Raw genomic sequence first — 21147 nt, 5'->3', positions numbered from 1 at the left:
CCCAGGAACCTATCCTTGCAACAAAGCCCACTGCCAACTGTGTCCACATATCTATTCAGGGGACTCCATCATAGGGCCTAATCACATCAGCCACACTATCAGAGGCTCGTTCACCTGCACATCTACCAATGTGATATATGCCCTCATGTGCCAGCAATGCCCCTCTGCCATGTACACTGGTCAAACTGGATAGTCTCTACGTAAAAGAATAAATGGACACAAATCAGATGTCAAGAATTATAACATTCAAAAACCAGTAGGAGAACACGTCAATCTCTTTGGTCACTCGATTACAGACCTAAAAGTTGCAATTCTTCAACAAAAAAACTTCAAAAACACACTCCGACGAGAGACTGCTGAATTGGAATTAATTTGCAAACTGGACACAATTAACTTAGGCTTGAATAAAGACTGGGAGTGGATGTGTCATTACATAAACTAAAACTATTTCCCCATGTTTATTTCCCCCACCCCATCCTCCACTGTTTCTCAGACGTTCTTGTCAACTGCTGGAAATGGCCCACCTTGATTATCACTACAAAAGGTTTTTTCCCCCCTGCTCTCCTGCTGGTAATAGCTCACCTTACCTGATCACTCTCCTTACAGTGTGTATGGTAACACCCATTGTTTCATGTTCTCTGTGTATATAAATCTCCCCACTGTATTTTCCACTGAATGCATCCGATGAAGTGAGCTGTAGCTCACGAAAGCTTATGCTCAAATAAATTTGTTAGTCTCTAACGTGCCACAAGTACTCCTTTTCTTTCTGCGAATACAGACTAACACGGCTGCTACTCTGAAACCTTTGGAGTAGATGACCAAGTCATGGTCCTGAAAGTGCTCCAGGCCAATAAGCATCTTGGGAGGGGCCATTTATGGTCTGAGAGTGCCTGGGAGCCGTTAATTACCTCATAACATTCCCAGGCCCTACCTAAAGTATACCATGTTAATTCTCTAAAGCCCTTTTATTCCTCAGAAATCAAGGTTCTCCAGTTTACAGCCCAGGAGGGAGAGGACGCTGAGTGGCCGGAAGGAGTATACTATGAAGGAAAAAGAAATGGTGGCATAGAAGAGGTGAGCCTTTCCATGACCTTTGGGCGTAAGCAGCGACAACAAATCCAGGAGCTGTGCACCAGCTTTGTACCAATGTTTTCAGCCACCCCAGGACAGACAGAATAGGCGTACCACTCCATTGACATAGGTGAGGCTCGCCCAATTAGAGCTGAACCCTACCGGATGGCTCCTCAAGCCAAAACTGCAAGAGAAAGGGAGATCAAGGACATGTTACAGATGGGTGTAATCCGCCCCTCTGAGAGTACATGGGCCTCTCCAGTGGTTCTGGTTCCTAAACTTTTGCGTGGACTACCATAAACTAAATGCTGTAACTCTCCCAGAAAACTATCCAATGCCACGCATAGATGAGCTATTGGAGAAACTGGGACATGCCCAGTTCATCTCCACCTTAGACTTAACTAAGGGGTACTGGCAAGTGCCACTAGATGACCCCGCCAAGGAAAGGTCAGCCTTCATCACCCATGTAGGGCTGTACTAATTTAATGTGCTCCCTTTTGGACTGCAAAATGCACCCACCACCTTTCAGAGACTGGTAGATAACCTTCTGGCTAGATCTGGGGAATTTGCAGTCGCCTATCTTGATGATGTGGCTATATTCTCAGATTCATGGGCAGAACATCTGGAACACCTCCAAGCTGTCTTGCAGTGCACAAGAGAGGCAGGATTTAGATTTTGGGTTTGTTCTTCTAGACGGTTAGTGAGAGAGAATACAGGCTACCTTTTCAGGAAACAAGTTAAGATTCACAACTTGCAGTTAGGAAAGGTCAACTTTATTTATGAATTAGCATATTAAGTAGATCAGTAATTGCTGAAGAATATTGAATACTAAAGTAATTTTTTCAGTCACTTTTCTGACTGCAACAATACTAATGCACAAGTTGTAGTAATATTAAAAAACTAGTAATAATGCCCCTATTTCATGGTAATATGATTTTAAAGCTGCCATACAAACTCTTGTGACAACAGTTATTGCCCTTATGATGCAAATGCAAATTATATAAGAAATAGCTGATAGTGAAGTAACACAATTTAATAGTTTTTTGGTTGGGTTTTCCATTATTTACCTTTTGCACAGGTACTTAAATGCTTTGCCTATTTAAAAAAAAAAAGATATGATGCTGGCACAGCTGACTATCCATTTCAATGTGGATTTAGCAAGCAAAAGTGAAATTTCCTGAAAAACAAGGCAATTTAGTAGTTGATAATCTCCAAATTCTAGCAAGAAGTTTCAGCTTACTATACTGTGAGAATTTCTAACAAGTTTAAAAATCAAATTCCAGCTCTTGAAAGAAAACTCTTCTGGTACACATTATTTGGAAAGAATGAAACCACTCTGAGCAGCAGACACAAGAAGGGGCAGTTTATCTTTGCAGCAGTTTAATACAGGAGGCAGCCAAGTTTTTTTCCTTTTTACTCAAGTGTTATTTTTTAAAAGAATGAAAAATGAACGGGACCACATGACATGAGGTAGGACAAATATATATATATATATATATGTAACCAAAAGATGCACTAAACTAAGAGCTGGTCTGCCTCAACTCCGTTCCTGTCTTCCTTGAACTCTCAAGTTTCTTTGTTAATGGGAACAGGCATTACTCCAGAAAGCCTAAACATTAATCATTTTGAATTTTTTTTAAAACTGTAGGTGAAAATGATAAATAATAAAGTGATCCCAAATCCAGATTCCCCCACTTCTCTCAATCTGCAAACAACCTTTTCCCTGGTTTCAGAGTAACAGCCGTGTTAGTCTGTATTCGCAAAAAGAAAAGGAGTACTTGTGGCACCTTAGAGACTAACCAATTTATTTGAGCATAAGCTTTCATGAGCAATAGCTCACTTCATGGGATGCATACTGTGGAAACTACAGCAGATCTTTTTATACACACAAAGCATGAAAAAATGGGTGTTTACCACTACAAAAGGTTTTCTCTCCCCCCACCCCACTCTCCTGCTGGTAATAGCTTATCTAAAGTGATCACTCCTTACAATGTGTATGATAATCAAGTTGGGCCATTTCCAGCACAAATCCAGGTTTTCTCCCTCCCACCCCCCCCACAAACCCACTCTCCTGTTGGTAATAGCTTATCTAAAGTGATCACTCTCCTTACAATGTGTATGATAATCAAGGTGGGCCATTTCCAGCACAAATCCAGGGTTTAACAAGAACATCTGAGGGGGTGGGGGGTAGGAAAAAACAAGGGGAAATAGGCTTGAATAGAGACTGGGAGTGGTTAAGTCATTATGCAAGGTAACCTAAGTTAATTGTACCCTGACACTTAAAGAAATGAATAAGATAAGATTTTTTAGAAACACCAAATAAAAGGATTTGTTTTATTTTGTGCATGTTGTCACACTGCTTTTCTGCCCTGACTGCAGCATCAGGTAAACAAATTATTATTCTGGAATGTCTGCCATTATTTGTCATGTCAAGGAATACAGCAATATTTATTCTTGTGCTAAATTCATTGGCACATAAGCTCTGTCTGACTAAAAGGTCTTCCATTAAAAACACAATTTGATGTCTTGTGGACATGTCATGTTAGATTTCAGAACAACCACGTATCTTCATGAATAGTGTGTTAAATGCATAAAGCTATCACTTTCTTGTCTCAATATGGTAATTGTAGATCAAAGGGTATTTACAACATCTATATTTAAACTATTCTCAGACAGAGTAGATAATGGAAACTTAAGTTTTCCCTGAAATAATGACTCAGAAGCACTGCTTCTTTTATCTTAACAGACATGAGCATTTGGTTTAGTAAGTATAACCTTGACAGTTCTATTTCAACCTGATAAACTTACATTCTCTTCTTTGGTTGGAAAGAGGTTTATAAAACAGTACACCCATTTATATGTTGGCTACACTGATAAGTTCACACCTACACCATCGCTAAAATGCTGGAACAGTCCCAATTTCACTTGAAAACCATTTTCAAAAGTTCACTACGAACAGTTTCATGAGTAAGTGCTACTCAGTGTAAGAAAAGTTTGCAGAACAATGCCCTCCGTGAACATTTTGAAATTGGATCAAGGAGCATCTCACTCTCAGACTTTAAGGCCAGAAGGGACCATTATGATCATCTAGTCTGACCTCCTGCATATTTCAGGCCAGAGTACCTCACCCACCCGCTCCTGCAACTCATAATCTCTGGCTGAACTACTGAAGTCTTCAAAACTTGATGTAAAGACTTCAAGTTATACAGAATCCACCATTTACTCTAATTCAAACCAGCAAGTGACCCGTGTCCCATATAGCAGAAGAAGGCAAAAAATATTCCAGGTCCCAGGCAAACTGACCTGAGAGAAAATTGCTTCCTGACTCCAAATGTGGTGATCAGTTATACCCTGAGCACCTGAGAAACAATTTTCTGTTGTAACTCAGAGCCTTCCTCTTCCATCTCTGGCTGTTGGAGATATTTGCTACAGCAAATGCAGACAGGCCATATGCCATTGTAGGCAACCTCACCATATCATCCCCTCCATAAATGTAACAAACTCAGACCTGTAACCAGTTAGATTTTTTGCCTCCACTGCTCCCCTTGAAAGGCTGTTCCAGAACTTCACTTCTCTGATGGGTAGAATCCTACAACTAATTTCAAGCCTAAACTTGTTCATGGATAGTTTATATCCATCTGTTCCTGTGCCACCACTAGCCCTTAACTTAAATAATGCCTCTCCCTCCCTGGTATTTATCCTTCTGATGTATTTATAGAGAGCAGTCATATCTCCCTCAGCTTCTCTTTTTGTTAGGCTAAAGAAGCCAAATTCCTTAAGTTTCCTCTCATAAGCCAGGTTCTCCATTTCTCTGATTATCCTAGTAGCATCTGTTCCAGTCAGAACTCATCTTTCTTAAACATGGGAGACCAGAATTGCACACAGTATTCCAGATGAGGTCTCACCAGTGCCTTGTACAATGGTAAAAACACTTCCCTCTCTCTACTGGAAATACATCACCTCATGCATCCTAGGTTTGCATTAGCCTTTATCATGGCTGGAGTAATTGGGGAAGGGCGGGTTGCCTGTGCGGTGTCACAGTCCACTAAGGTTTGCAACTGGATTCTGAGCCCAAAAAGGTTGAGAACTCCTGCTTTGTATCAATAAAAAGATCCCAGAAGTGAATAGAGAGCCAGCAAATCAAGTGGAGCACCGAAGCAAAGCTCCCTGTGACTATCACCAATCAATAAATAAGCAGTTGAATAACATACCAGCCATAACTTTTGAGTGAACTTCAAGAGTCATGCCATGTAGAGAACGTTACAGTAATCCAGCCTGTATCTAGAGTGTGTTTTTTGACTGTTTATTTTTCCTGAACCTGTTTTCATAGCTTTAGAATACTTGAAATGAAACAGGCCACTCATACTCTGGGCACGTCTACACTTTCCTCTGGAGCGATTGATCTGGCGGGGGGTCGATTTATCGTGTCTAGTGAAGACACGATAAATTGACTGCCGAGCACTCTCCCGTCGACTCCAGTACTCCACCGGAGCGAGAAGCGTAGGCGGAGTTGATGGGGGAGCGTCAGCAGTGGACCTACAGCAGTGTAGACACCGCAGTAAGTAGATCTAAGTACATCCACTTCAGCTACGTTATTCACATAGCTGAAGTTGCATAACTTAGATCGATACACTCCCCCCCCGCGCGCGTAGACCAGGTCTAAAGGTTTAAGACATGCCGTCATAACATCAATCCAGGTATTCAGTAATTATTTCTATTTTATATTCACCTCAACAGACTAGGCGGTGTTGATTAACACATTTGCTACCGTGCTCACTGTTAAATGTAAATATGTTAAGCCATTTCAGAAATACTAGTAATCTCTGATGGATTACTAAAGAGGATTCTGAAGCATCATTTTGTTTAAACGATATGGCAGTGTCACTCAGTCTCCACCCAACTCCAAGGATTAAGTTAAACATGCACATGGCCTAGACTTTAGTGACTCAAATTTAAATACTGAAAGCACCCAAAATCCTGACACAATCTCATATCTCAAAACAGGGAAAGGAAAGATTTTTCCAACTATTTATTTTTCACGGTTACTTCAAGCTGGGTCTTCAAGTTATGTTGAGACATTTTTGTGTATGATAAAGGCAGAGAAAGAGTCTTTCTGCAGATTTATAATAATTAATATGTGTCTATTTACAGAAAGAATAAAATGGTTCTAATTTGTGATGAGAGGACAACGTATTGTATGCAAGCATTTTCTTCTGTAGGTTATTTTGCAACTTGGATGTCTGCCATTTGCTAGTACGAGTTAAATGTAATGTATATGTTCACTATGCTATTATTTCATGGCACTTTGGGCTTGAAAGAAAATGGAAGGATTCTTATCCAGATTGACAGGAAGCACAAATATTTAATGTATTCACATGGTAAAATTTCAAACACAAATGCAACAGTATAAATCTGACTTCACTGTAATACTAATACTTAAAACTGGTTAGATATATTACATAAATATTTGAACGTAAACTTGCTTTGTGCAAAAAATGATCACTTTCATTAGCAGAAATATTTTTAAGCAACCAACAATTTTGAGAGCATTTATTGTTAATTATAACATGAAATTGCTATGAGGTATAACTTAATTCAAAGTAAATTTTACCCATATAACATAGGGCAGAATTTGGCCCTTTTAAAAAACAAAATACACACACAAACACAGATATGATAATATATAGCTACTAAAACTGAACTAAGCCAGCATTACAGAAGTGTCATGAAAATCTAACCACCAAGACATGTACTAATTCGCCTTCTACCATGCCCTAATAATAATTGTATCACTTACCTACCCACAAAAAAAGTTCTCACACAGGGCAAATAAGAGTTTTGCATTGCTAAACTAAATGACATTTCACACGCTAGCCCAGGGGTTGGCAACCTTTGGCACACGGCCCATCAGGGTAATCCACTGGCGGGTCACCAGACATTTTGTTTATGTTGACCATCTTCAGGCACGGCCCCCCGCAGCTCCCAGTGGCCATGGTTTGCCATTCCTGGCCAATGGGAGCTGTGGGAGGTGGCGGCCAGCATGTCCCTGCAGCCTGCGCCGCTTCCTGCAGCTCCCATTGGCCAGGAATGGTGAACCGTGGCTGTGCCTATGGACACCATGGTGAACCGTGGTGTGCCTGTGGACGGTCAACGTAAACAAAATGTCTCGCGGCCCACCAGCGGATTACCCCGATGGGCCGTGTGCCAAAGGTTGCCGACCCCTGCACTAGCCAAAGACCGACAGAAAAACTCTGTCAAATATTTAGTTGTCAACTTAAATCCACTTTTTACTTTTATAAACCCGAACAGACAAGTTTGCTCTTTTCATTTTAACAAAATATGTCCATACTAAGCCCCAATTGAGGATAGAATCTGCTTAAATGCTGTCCTGAGTACAGATGCCTTCTGGAATTAGGGCCTTAAGTAAGCACATCAGAGCTTTGACTGAAAACATACTATCAAGTATAAACTTCTTTTGATTGACTATTCAAAAAGGCCACTTTAATATTTGAAGAAAGTCATACCATGCTGAATCCTTGAATACTGAAGAGTATTAAGACCAAATAATCTTTACCATGGTTTCAGCTTTAAAACACGTGCCATCATTAGGACTCATCACTAAAAATGTTTGTGTGTATATTTCATAGAAAGGTAGGGCTGGAAGTGACCTCAAGAGGACATCTAGTCCAGTGTACTGACCATCCCTTACTGGTGTTGGTCTAACCTGTTCTTAAAACCTTCAAAGACAGGGATTCTACAACCTCCCCTGGAAGCCCATTCTAGTAGTTAACTATCCTTATAGTGAGAAAGATTTTGCTAACATCTAACCTAAATCTCCCTTGCTGCAGATTAAGCTGATTATTTCTTGTCCTGCCTTCAATGGACATGGAGAAAAACTGATCACCATTCTTTTTCAAAATGTGTCACTTTCTTGACCCATACTCAAAGTGTGATCCACCATAATCTGCAGATCCTTTACAGAAGTACTACTGCCTTGCCCATTTATTCCCCATTTGATTTTTCCTTCTTAAGTATAATATTTTGCACTTCCTCCATAGCACTTACAACCCACCAAGTTTGGATTTATTCACACATTTTATGTGCACACTCTCCACCACATTATCCAAGTCATTAATGAAAATATTAAATGGTACTAGACACAGGACAGACTTATTTCTTTAGTTTGACTATGAGGATGTCATGTGGGACTCTGTCAAAAGCCTTATTAAAATCAAGATATATAGTGTCTACTGCTTCTCCCCTATCCAGTAGGCAAGTAACACTGTCAAGAAAGAAAATTAGATTGGTTTGGCATGATCTGTTCTTGACAAATCCATGTTGGCTATTACTTATAACCCTATTATGCTTCAGATGCTTACAAACTAATTGTTTACTAATTTGTTCCAGTATCCTTCCTGGAACCGAAGTCAGGCAAACTGGTCTATAATTCCCTGGGTCCTCCTGTTCCCCTCTTTAAAGACAGGTAATATGTTTGTTCTGTTCCAATCCTATGGGACCTCACCCATCCTCCGTGAGTTCTCGAAGATAATAGCTAGTAATTCTGAGATTGCTTCAGCTAGTTCCTTAAGTACCCAAAGGGGAATTCCATCCACTTGAATACATTTGGAAGTATGCCTACACTACAGAGACTATACCGGCACAGCCAAATCGCTGTAGTTATGGCAGCAAAACTCTGTTACTGTAGATGCAGCCTATATCAACGGTATGGGCCTTTGCCATCGGAGTACAAACATCATCTTCCTAAATGATGGTAGCTATGTTGACAGACGCATTCTTCCTTTGATATAACTGTGTCTATCCTGGGGGTTCGGTTGGCATAGCTACCTCGGTCAGGGGTGTAGATTTTTCTCATTCCTAACTGGATGCAGCTATGTTGACCTAACTTTTAAGTGTAGACCAGGCTTAACTTATCTAAATATTCTTTAACCTGTATATTCCCTATTCTGGATTATGGTCCTTTCCCCATGTTGTTAATGTTAATTGTGTTAAGTATCTGGACAAAATTAACCATTTTAGTGAAGACTGAAGCAAAACAGGCATTAAACACCTCATACTTTTTGATGTCATCCATCATTAGCTCTCCTTCCCCGCTAAGTAGAGGACCTACACTTTCCTTTGTCTTTCTCTTGCTCCTACTGTACTTATAAGACCTCTTCTTAATGCCTTCTATGTCCCTTGGTAGGTGTAACCCATTTTGTGCCTTAGCCTTTCTGATTTTGTCCCTACATGCTTGTGCTATTCTTTTGTACTCATCCTTAGCAATTTGTCCATGTTTCCACTTTTTGTAGGTTCCTTTTTCATATAATTTAAAGCATAGCTGATCAACTGAGATATCTCAAGTGTTACCAACTGCGTTATAATGCACAAAGCCAACAAGGGGGGAAACACAACATATTAATGTACAATAACTAATACAAATGAAAGCATAGTGATTCCAACCACTGAACCACGGACCATAGAGGGAGTCATGAGAAAAGTCACTTGGCAGTAACAGTTGTTCTTCAAATAGAAAATTATCAAGAGATTTTCCCTGTAGCAGACTAAGTTATTCAGCTTTAAAATGTCACTTACATTAAAAATGATTAATCATCCTGACAGCTGATTAATTAAACATTTTGTAAGAATGTTTCTTGACTTTCAAAAGACCAAACTAATTTGATATACAGTTTAAAAAAAAAATCAGTCTGACAGGCATTACTACAGTAAGCAAGAAGCTATTTTAAAATATAGGGAACAGTGAAATTGGCTGTTTCTGGAAAGAAATTCAGCTGCTGTAATGGTAGCTCTAAGGTTTACTGGAGAAGAAAAGTTTGACACACTTAATTTTTCCTATGTAATATAGACTTTAGAGACTTTATAAACAGTGACTAACTAGAAGTCTTAATTATCAAGAATAATCAGTGAAAATACATAAAGAAAACATGCACATGGTTGCTTGTCTTGTAATTTACAAATATTAGTTATTTCTAATTCCTCTGATGCAGTCATTTCCAGTACAAAGATTGATTATTTAAAAATAATAATAAAATAAAGAGAAAAAAGTGTAATCTTACTGGAGTCTCAGCTTTCACCTGGGCCTGCAACTTGTTTCTCATTTCTTTTTCATTAAATTTGGCACTTCGTTTTACATAGATTCCTCCATGCTAGGACATAAACATTTCAAAATGAAAAGTATTTAGTATTTATCACGTACTACATTTGATGAAAAAACAAAACGTTTGAATTTGGATACAAAATTTTTTAGATATTATGGTGACAGGTCATTAGAAGCATCTATTGAGATAAAATTAGCAGCCTGCATAGTAAAGAACATTCTCTCTCAGGATGAAAGACACACTATTTTACATTTGCATAAGCAATACATACTCTTCAACAAAGTTACATATAAGGAGAAATGTTATACATGCAGATCACAATGTCCACACAAATAATTAGAAAGCACCTGACCTGTCTCATTTAATAATGTTACTGAATCAGAAGTCAACACTGGAACTGACACGATGGTCTATTCCTACAAATACACACAAAGAAGTAACTTTATTAATGCAAGTAGTACCACTGAGATTAGTGGGACTGCTCACATGAGTAAAGTTATTCATTTGCATAAGTATTTGCAGATCAGAATTTTCAAATCTGGATGTCATGCTGTAAATAGCAACACAAGACAAATATTGAAGACACATGTAATAGGTATCATATTGAAGATACACATATGTACGTATGTATGTATGTGCGCATGTAGTAACAAGCAGCACTGATCATATCACACTATTATACACTTTCACAAACAAAAGAAAGTCTGGTAATTGCAAAGAGAACATTAGCTACTGATGATGCTCAGATAAATGAAAATAACTACTTGTTTTAGAAGGCAAAAATTCTTCACAACAATAGCATTTTCACTGGAAAACCTTATGAAAAACTAAACCATTTCCTGGAAAAGATTAGTTTTATAACTTGTCCCAGACATATTACTATTAACATTTTAAAACTGAGAGACCGATTGCACTATTAATTTTGAAAAGAGAGAAACACAATGAAAACAAAAAAGATAAAAAAGAGGATATAAATAAAATTTGCCTCTTAAAAATAAATTCCTCATTGTTATAAATAACAATATTTTTGAATGTTCAAAATTAAAATCTGTTATCTTACCAAATCATCTTTTCATCACTGCTGCATATTTACTGCTTTTTCTAAGTACTGTAATAGACTACTTGCATTGATTTTTTTCAATAAAAATCTTTGAGAGATTTAAACACATAAGTAAAGAACATTCTCTTATAGTCTCAAATAGATGTTTCATTAAATATATGAAAACTACATTAAGGTGCCAAGAGGATGATGGATTTTCAATAGGATAGTAAATATGGTCTTATGAGCAAACAACAATTTATTATCATTGAGAGAATGGAAGGCGGATAAGGCTAATAAATGAACCTTAAATTGAAGAGACAGATAGGTCTGCTATTTTGAGCTGGAGGAAGTACTCAGTATACATTAGATTGAGGCTGTGAGATGGGATCATTATCGTCATCCTCTGCCCAAATTGTGAACCTTTTCTATTTTAAAATGTAACGTTTTCCAGAGCTCACTAATATATCCTGAACAGAAATGGAACAAGATAGGCAATAAATTCAGTTCCATTAGAAAACTAAATAAGGTGAACAGAGTATGTGTCTGATTGGCAGACTCAACCATCCTGTTGAGTAAGCAAATCTGGAATGACAGGCAACGTTTTGTACATCCCTTATGAGATGTGTAGTAAATCTGTGAACAAATAGGCGCTATTAAAATTATCTTCATGTCCCCCATAACACTCTGTTATTAGACATAATAGGAGGAAAGGCATGATGATATGAGGAACACATCTGAAATTGAATGTCTGTCGGTCTCTGCTCCCGAACAAAACTTCTGCCATTTTGCATTTTCTTTCATTGTGAAGAAGTCTGTCTACGGGTGTCCCTAGCATGTGAAGATTTCCTGTATCACTGAAGTTTTCAGTGACCGCTCACAGGTGGCTATCATGATTCTGCTTAGCTGGTCTTCCAGATGGCTGTTTTTCCCTGTTAGATGCATAGCCACATGTTGTGGAGAGGGCACCATTTCCATTGCCTCACTGCAAAATTAAGAATGGGCACCTTCCTGATTCTTCATATATATAATATTAGAGATGCTGTCCATAAGCACCCGAACAACTTTGTGCTGGACGTGAGGTTAGAATGTTTTTAAATGCCCAACAAACTGCTCTGAGCTCTAGAAGGTTTTAATATAATTTAACGTAATGTTGTCTTTGGGGGGATTCCAATGTCCCTGGACTGTGAACCTGCAGCAGTGAGCATACCACTCTATGTTGGATGCACATGCAGTATCTGTTATGGACGGAAGATGACTGAACGATACCCCTTTGAGGACATCATAAGGTTGAGCTTGCTAATCTAGAGATATTAGCACTTTCTTTGGAATGGAAAGCTTTTGATTCATCTGTCTGCACTTTGTCTATAGTTTGCTGACAGCCAGTGCTATGAAGTTCTTATTTTGAGACATGCATATGTTGTTGAAGTTAAGAGTCCCATCAACTTGAGATAGAACATTACCCTTTGAGAGTGCCAAGTTTCTACTGCTGATTTTACATTCAGGAACCTCTCTTGAGGAAGAAGTACTCTGCTTATCTCAGAGTCTAACAGAGATAAGATTTGCTAACTGATTTGTTAGAGTGACTTCTTAGGGTTTATCATGAAACCATATTTCTGAAGAGAGTACATGTGCGGAGGACAGCACTACAAAAATGTTCCTTTAATGACACTTTTATTAGTCAATCCTCCAAATAAGGGTATACGAGAATTCCCTCTCTTCTTAGATGAGCTGCCACTGCTGATAGACATTTTGAGAATACTATGCAGGCAGCATAACGTCCAAATGGAAGGATCCTGTACTGGAAGTAGTCCTCTCCCACTAAGAAACGACGGTATTTGCAATAAGAACAAGAGGAAATATGGAAATGCCTGTCCTTTAAATAATGAGCTGCAAGCCAATCTTTCAAAGTGAGGGTATGACAGAGGCTAGGGTAGCATACAGAAACAAGATGTCTTGATGAAAGTATTGAACTTCTTGAGGTATAATATAAGGCAAAGGCTTCCACCTTTTATTTTGTGTCACAAGGAGAGATTGTGAGAGACCAAAGTACCATGAATACCCAAGACTTCTGCAATAAAAGGGACTTGATTAGGTGAGAGATGCCCAGATGATCCCAACATATGAACCATGCCCACTGCTTCAAAGGAAGGCCAAAACAAACAAAACAAAAAAACACAACCAACCACCAAACCCCCAAAGTCCCAGCCAATCTGACATGGGGAAGTTGCTTCCCAACTTGAAATCTGGCAACCTGTTATAACCCTGAGCATGTGAGCAAGACATACCAGTCCAACATATAGAAAAAGGATTCTCTGTACCATCTCAGAGCACTAGTCTGAACCATATGTTATTCTGTCTCCTGCTCTGGCCAGTCTCTGCTTAAGAGGAAGGCTAAATAAATCAACTTAGACTACACCTAGCCAATTGTGTACTGGAGAAAAAATTCTTTCCTGACCCCTCTAGGCAACCAGTGGAAGTCCTGGAGCATGAGGACCATCTACTTCACAGCAGGATCGTGATACTGATATGACTCATGTTTACAAAGCCTTTTGTGGCCCTCAAGTGATTGGTATTATGTCAATGTAAGACACTATTATTTTATTCAGTTTTACTGTTATATAAGCGTGCAGGTTTATTTTAAATTAGATGATAAACTTTTTTTTTTTTTTTAGAAGTACCATCTCAAGGATTGAGTGATGCAGGTTCTATGGGGTGCAGTACATATTATCTCCTCTTTAGCCCTATTTTGAGGAGAGCTAGAATCTCTGATCTCAACAGGTTCCTGTGAGAGGGAAGGAGAGTACAATTGGAAGGATGGATATTTTTTTTTAAATTGTATTGAATACCTTCTACGGACAATCTCTAAAATACACTTGTCCATAGGTAAGGCTAAGTTTTTGTCATGGCTATTTTTAGTAAAAGTCAGGGGCAGGTCACAGGCATTAAAGAAAAAATCATGGAAGCCTTTGACCTCGTGACTTTTACTAAGAATATCTATGACAAAATGGGGAGCTCAGCTGTGGGATCGGCACACTGCCTATAGAGGCTGGGCAGCTGCAGGGGCCTGCTCCCAGCTCTAGTTGAATTTATGGCGTGGTCCCCCCGCAGTGGCCAGGAGCTCCTGCCTCCCATGGGGGCCGGGTGCTACGGGGGACCCTGCAGCTCCCGGCTGAATTCACGGAGGTCGCTGGAAGTCATGGATTCTGTGACTTCTGTGAGCTCCGTAAAAAAATCGTAGCCTTATCCATGGTTATAAAAGTCCAACAGTGGAAAAAAATGATATAGCCAGTCCTCAAATGGAGGGGCGTGAACCTGGATTAAGACTGGATCAGAGCTCTCGGGTCTTAGGTCACAAAGTTGACATACTGCCCAGTAACATACTGCCCAATAACATAGCTACTCAAGATGCCTGGCTGCCCCTTGATCTCAGTTTGAAGCTCTTTTTTTTTTGGTTTAGAAAACTGCCAAAGAGGCTATTGCTGGTGATATTACTGTCTCCTTTGAGTAAGGTAAGAAGATAATCAAGGGCAGTGTTGTCTTTGGTATTTAAAACCTAGTACTTGTGGCCTTTTCCAGATGCTCAACTAACTGGCAGTATATCTATTTTCCATCTTTTACAGAAACTCATCAGTGCTGGTTCCCAATGGTCCTCTTCCTTTAAAAGGAAGATCCTCCACTTTAGCTCTCTAGAGGCAGTGCCAAAAATTCAAGCCAATTTACCTTCTGATAGAAATCGTAGTAGCTACAGCTCTAGTTGCTGCATCTGAAGTCAATAGATGCTATCAAGGCATGTCATGCTACTCAGAGACCTTCTGTTATGATAGCATGTTTCCTCTGTTCATTCAGGAGCAAGTCAATAAACACTGACATTTTCTTCCAAAGACGGCATTGTTAGTGCACTGTGGCTTGGTAATTCATGGAATTTAACTTAATGTGGAAGATGAGAAGACTTTTCTTCCCAATAAATTCATTTTCTTTCTATTTTTATCTGAGGAAATAGAGTGTACTAATCCACCCTTAGGTCTCTGAACAGCAGCTTCTACTACCAAAGAGTCTGAAAAATCCTCTTGGGGTAAATATTCATATAATTTGTCCATCTTTTTAGACACTGGCTAAACTGAGGATGGACTTGCCCAAATGAGCTTTGTGGGTTGCAGAAGCCCACATAGTATTAGAAGTGATATTCTGTTTGAAGAGTGAGAGCCACACTTAGCATGTTGCTCTCCAAAAAAAGCATCAAAAGCGAGCATAAATTCAATGGAGCATTAACTCCTCATTACTTGTTCTGTCACTCCATCTCAGAAGGGAATCACAAAACCATCACAGGCTGATAGCCAGTTGAGGCATGGCTACTTACCCAGACAAGCAGTGATGGCTAGTAGGGGACTAGAAGGAAGCATAGAAAAAAGAGTATTTTTTTTGCTAAATTTTTCCCAAAATTCTCTGCTGACCTTTTACCCAGCATGGTTGCATTTTAGTGGAGAAGGACTGGGCAGAAACTGTTCTGCAGACCCACACAAAAATACTAAGGACAACTTTAGATACATAGATTTTATATTTTTAGCTAACAGAACAATCCTGTGCCATAGCAGATGAATGTAAGGAGCTTCTTTGTTTGTTACCATTAGAAATACATATTTAAAAAAAGGAATTTGTTAGCTATGCAGTCATCTATAGATCCAGTTTCCTAATTTATATTGAATTTCTACTGTATTTGCTTTTGAATAATATCAAAATATATGTGTATGTCTCAAAAACAGATTTCTGGAGGTCCATAAGCACACTGTCTATATTTTCAATTTTTTCCCTCTGTACTTTAAAACATGTTTCTAGATCAACAATGAACTATGTTTACAAATATGTTTCCTTAGCGCCTGAATTCTGCACAACTGAGTAGCCAAAATATGTGTATATTCCAAACAGGATGTTTACCTGAGGTAGGGAATATAAATTCCATGAGTATTCCGTAAGTACATATCACTGGAAAGTTTTAGTGGAGTGTGAGTGACATCACTGACAGAGCATCAACAGGAAGAGGAGGAAGTGTTTTATGTTTTCGCAGTGTTTGGTGTGATAAAGACAATAAAAATACCTAATAGCTTGCACTACAGTCCTGGTGTATCCTTTTCAGTCATTTAAACACATTTTCTTTAATACAGACCCAACACTAGTGTCTGTAAACAGTCTTCCATTTGTGTTCCTGGATTAGTAATATATCCATCTCTGTTTAATGTCTTTAATTGTGTGAAAAATATTGTGGGGCACACAAAACTACACAGGTTTAAGTTAATAACTACGTTCTGTATAAAAGTGTAGCCTACATTTACACTAATTTCCAGAGGAACAGTCTATTAACAGTCAGTATAGTAGTCAGGAAGTTGAACACAGAATATTCCAGCGAGCCATTGCAAGATTTTGGAAAATAACAAAAATAACTTTGGACACCTAGTGATAGTGGATGCAATAGAGAACCTGAACTGTTAGCATTATAATAAAAGCAGAATTAGACCACCAGAGACATAGTGACTATATGCAAGGGCAACAATAGTGCTCTTTCCACAAATCGTAGTCTCTCCTTGCACTCTGCACGGCAGAGGAGAAATAAAAGAGCATCAGAAACTGTCACTTTGGTTTGAGGGCTTAAGTGGGTGGGGAGGGAACACAGAAGGAAGGGTCACTGTCTCCACAGCACATTCTCCCCTTTTCTCAGGACCCAATAGAAGCCCCTTCACTGGAGCACCACAGGGTTTGGGCTCTGTGCGTACTGAGTTGAGTGGAGCAAGGAAGCAGATACCTTCTGTGGCATGCTCCCATCCATACCCACAGGGTGTTTGAGAATTGATGCTTGCTCCAAGCAGCACTGACTTTGAGTAAACCATCTCTACAACTACTACTCCCAAGCTATGGACATGCCAGCCACTGGCAGTAGTTACAGTTCAACCTCAGTTATGACCAGAGTTATGAAATAATCATTGAACCACATGCCTCATTTGGAACTGGAAGTACGCAGTCAGGCAGCAGCAGAGACCAAAAAGAGCAAATACAATGCAGTATTGTGTTAAACATAAACTACTAAAAAAAAATAAAGGGAATGTTTAAAAAAAGATATGACAAGATAAGGTAACTGTTTGTGTGCTTGTTTCATTTAAATTAAGACGGTTAAAAGCAGCATTTTTCTTCTGCATAGTAAAGTTCAATGCTGTATTGAGTCAATATTCAGTTGTAAACTTTTGAAAGAACAAATATAACGTTTTGTTCAGAGTTATGCACATTTCAGAGTTACGAACAACCTCTGTTCCCAAGGTGTTTGTAACTCTGAGGTTCTACTGTACTAAAGGAGTCATGCTGTCATGCGGGAGAGGTTGGCCTAGACAATTGTGCAGAAGCACTAGTCCGTTATTGGTGTAATGAGATCTGTGCAGATCTCATGACACCTGCAGGTTAAGGTGACCCTGACCATTCTGCAGTGGCAATAGCATGAAGGCAAACTTCAATCTCCCTTGACAAAATGACAGAGACAATATTCTCCCAGTTCTCCTCTCTTACTGGTTTTACATCAGTATTACTCCATTTTCTTCAATGAAATTACCCCCAATTTACAGAAGTATGAAAGGAGAATCAGGCTCTTACACATTGACAAGCACACATATGTAAATATCTGAAAAGGAGAACAAGTGTAAAGGACCCCAAGTTAGACACCACCTCTAAATTCTGCCCCATGATTTTAATTCTGATATTACTCTAAAACACAGTATTTTGTTAATTAGAAATATTAATTAAAAAAGCTGAATCGATCCTCTGATAAACAGCTGTTTTTTACATCAACATTAGATAAATGTTCAAATGTACACACTTCTGAATGAGACCAAGTAATTTTCTTCTTAAAATAAAGGCACACCAAGAAAATTCTGACTCACTGCTACTGCTTTTGGACAAGTAGTATTAGAAATACACAGTAAAGAAGATAATAAATTTTACGCTACCTGTGCAAACAGTAGGAAAAAAACAACCAAACAAACGGGAGTTACCTGAGAAAAATACCACCCATACAAGGGAAGCCATTTTAACCCATCTTTCAAAACGTATCGGACATGTCCAAGAGCATTCTGTCTGATTGCCAACATGTCTGCAACAATCCAGTCAACTGCAAAGACAAAAACCCAGAACTCTTTAGTCAAACTAGGCCTCAAATATCCCTGAGGAAACAAAACACATTTTGTACATAAGATAGTAATAAAGTGCTTCTGAAACAGTAATTATGCTTCTGATGTTCATAACAGAAATCTCATGAGAGGAAAAAAGCATGTAGTAAACACTCAAGATAACTGATATTTTTCAATGGCAATACTAAGAAATCTTCCCAGAATCACGTTTATTTGTTACTTCCTTGTCAACTCTTCCCCACACATTAATTACTCCTGTTCATTCATAACTTTAAATATTTCATTCCAAGAGATGGGTGTTGGGTTTTTGTTTGTTTTTTAGTTTTACAGAATCATAGAAATGTAGGACTGGAAAGAACCTTGATAAATCATCTAGTCCATTCCCATACAGTGAGGCAGGACTAAGTTTTGTCTAGACCGTCTCTGACAGATGTCTGTCTAAACTGTTCTTAAAAATCTCCAATGACAAAGATTCCACAACCCCCCTAAGTAATTTTTTCCTAATATCTAACCTAAATCTCCCTTGCTGGAATTTAAGCCTATTACTTTTCGTCCTATCCTCAGTGGATAAGGAGAACAATTTATCACCCTGCTCTTTACAATCTTTTATGTACCTGAACATTGTTATCATGTGCCTCCGCCGCAGTCTTTGTTTCTCCAGATTAAACCCCATTTTTTTTCAATCTTTCCTCATAGGTCATGTTTTCTACACCTTCAATCTTTTTTGTTGCTCTTCTCTGGACTTTCTCCAATTTGTCCGTTATCTTTCCTGAAGTGTGGTGTCTACAACTGGACACAGTACTCCAGTTGAGGCCTTATTAGTGCTCAATAGAGTGAAAGAATTACTTCTTGTGTCCTGCTTACAATGCTTCTGCTAATACATCCCAGAATGTATGTTTGTTTATTTTTTTTTAAACAACAGTATTACAGTGTAGACTCCTGTTTAGTCTGTGATCCACTATAACCCCCCGATTCTTTTCTGCAGTACTCCTTCCCAGGCAGTCATTTCCCATGCACGGACAGCACTTCACTACATCTTTAACAAGAAAAAAAAATTTAGCTCCAGATCCAAAAACTTGGTGACACTTGAAATTTTGTCATCAATTATCTGCAAAGATTAAGGGGCTGATCTTGCACAAGCATAACTTTATGCACGCAAGTAGCCACATTGACTTAAATTCTATAAAGTTTGAGTTCACATGAATTCCCAAAACTGTGTAGAAGTAACAGTGGGCGGTATCTGGTCTTTATGAAGATAACTGTAGTGGAGGTTTCAGAAAGTGGTCACTGAAAGAGGGGCATTCCTAATGGGGCAGAGTTAAGGTTGAGATACATTATCTGTGGTACACAGTGATTGAGCTTGTGGTGAGGTATATCTTTCTGGGTGGAGGAACAGACGGTATGTACTGTTACTTAACTTTTTGTTTCTTTGTTGTTGAAGATTTGCATTAGGCATGTTGCTTGCAATAACCTTACATGACACGCATTTTGTGTGTATGGCCATGTGCATACACAAATTACATCTTTCTGAAAAACCTTGCATCAGAATCCATTTCCATATTGGCAACTTCTTACATGTCCCACAATATGGAAAGCAGACATTTGATAACAATCATCTTATTTTAATATGTTAAACATTACAGTCAATATATTTTAAAGGGGCCTTGCCTGTTTTCCAGTTTCATTGATCAACTGAAAGTCCAATTTGTGGCATTTAGGCATGTACCTCTGCAATTTGCTCGTACAAAGAGCCATCAGGTGCACTGAATTTATCAGGAAATTTTGTTTTAGGTTACTAGTTTTCTCTACCATGTATGAAAAATATATTTTCCTCTCCTCCAAGCCTGGAAGGTCCCCTACTTTGTATGTCGCTACTCAAGCTTGAGAGATTCCCTCACTTCCTTGCCATTTAACTTTTTCTTCTTTATGACCCCTACCTCTGAGGACACCATGGATTTCTCCTTTGGAGTCCTTCATTGCTGCTTTTTAGATCAGCTGCAAAGACCAGTGATGAATAGCGCAAAACACTTATCTAAAGTAAGAACAGACTTTGTCAAATCAATCAAAAGAAATACAGTGGCATCACTCCAGTGGAGGGCCTTTAGCTCTGGAACTTGCTGCTCTCCCTAGGTTGCCAAAGCCAGATTCCATTGATCTTCAGAGCACAGTGCAAGACTGTTTTCTCCTGGGCTTCTGCCTAATGGGGGCATTTAGGGGGTGCTATATAATTTAAATGATGGGTGAGACTCTTCCAGAGTTGACAATGATCAACAAGTTAGGTACAGAACCATTACTGTTGATCATTGCCCAGACACTATGCTGTAGACAGCTTCATGAATACATTTCATTCAATTTAGAATAAATAAAAAGCTCTCATACAGAAGGTCTGAGCACACAGCCAATCCTTTAAAGTTACAAAAACAAAATGCAATACTGTCAGTTCACCCCTGTACCGAGCAGCACCACATAAATCAAATACCAACACCCCCACATATCAGCCAACTGTACACCTAAATCCTCTGAGGAAAGCTAAAACAAATGGACCATAAAGCACATAAGTTTGTAAGTACCAATTCTTAGCTGTAGTTTTCAGTGGGATTTCTCACTCAACCTTTGTTTGAGGAGGTGCACAGACTCAATCAAATGTTTAGCAGGGAGGTAACTGAACCTTTATCCTTGAGTTACAGGTGGTATCTGTCTTCCCTGTAGAGAAATCCAGACATAAGGAAACTTGGATGAGCAGAGCTGAACCATG

The 21147-nt window shown here is 38.9% G+C and overlaps 1 protein-coding gene across 2 annotated transcripts in view; it reads right to left on the bottom strand.

The window, feature by feature from the left end:
* Positions 1-21147, bottom strand: part of AGPAT5 (1-acylglycerol-3-phosphate O-acyltransferase 5) — a 120199-nt gene that overhangs the window by 61501 nt on the left and 37551 nt on the right. For both annotated transcript variants that reach the window (XM_043542357.1, XM_007055053.4), the window contains exons 3-4: positions 18258-18373; positions 10146-10235 (exon numbers count right to left, since the gene is read on the bottom strand). In XM_043542357.1, the coding sequence (XP_043398292.1) occupies positions 10146-10235; positions 18258-18373 (206 nt within the window). The remainder of the gene's footprint in view (positions 1-10145; positions 10236-18257; positions 18374-21147) is intronic.

This window comes from Chelonia mydas, chromosome 3 (assembly GCF_015237465.2).
Source record: "Chelonia mydas isolate rCheMyd1 chromosome 3, rCheMyd1.pri.v2, whole genome shotgun sequence".
Lineage (NCBI taxonomy): Eukaryota > Metazoa > Chordata > Testudines > Cheloniidae > Chelonia > Chelonia mydas.
The sequence above is the reverse complement of the archived record's forward strand: the minus strand, read 5'-3'. Positions and strand labels throughout refer to the sequence as shown.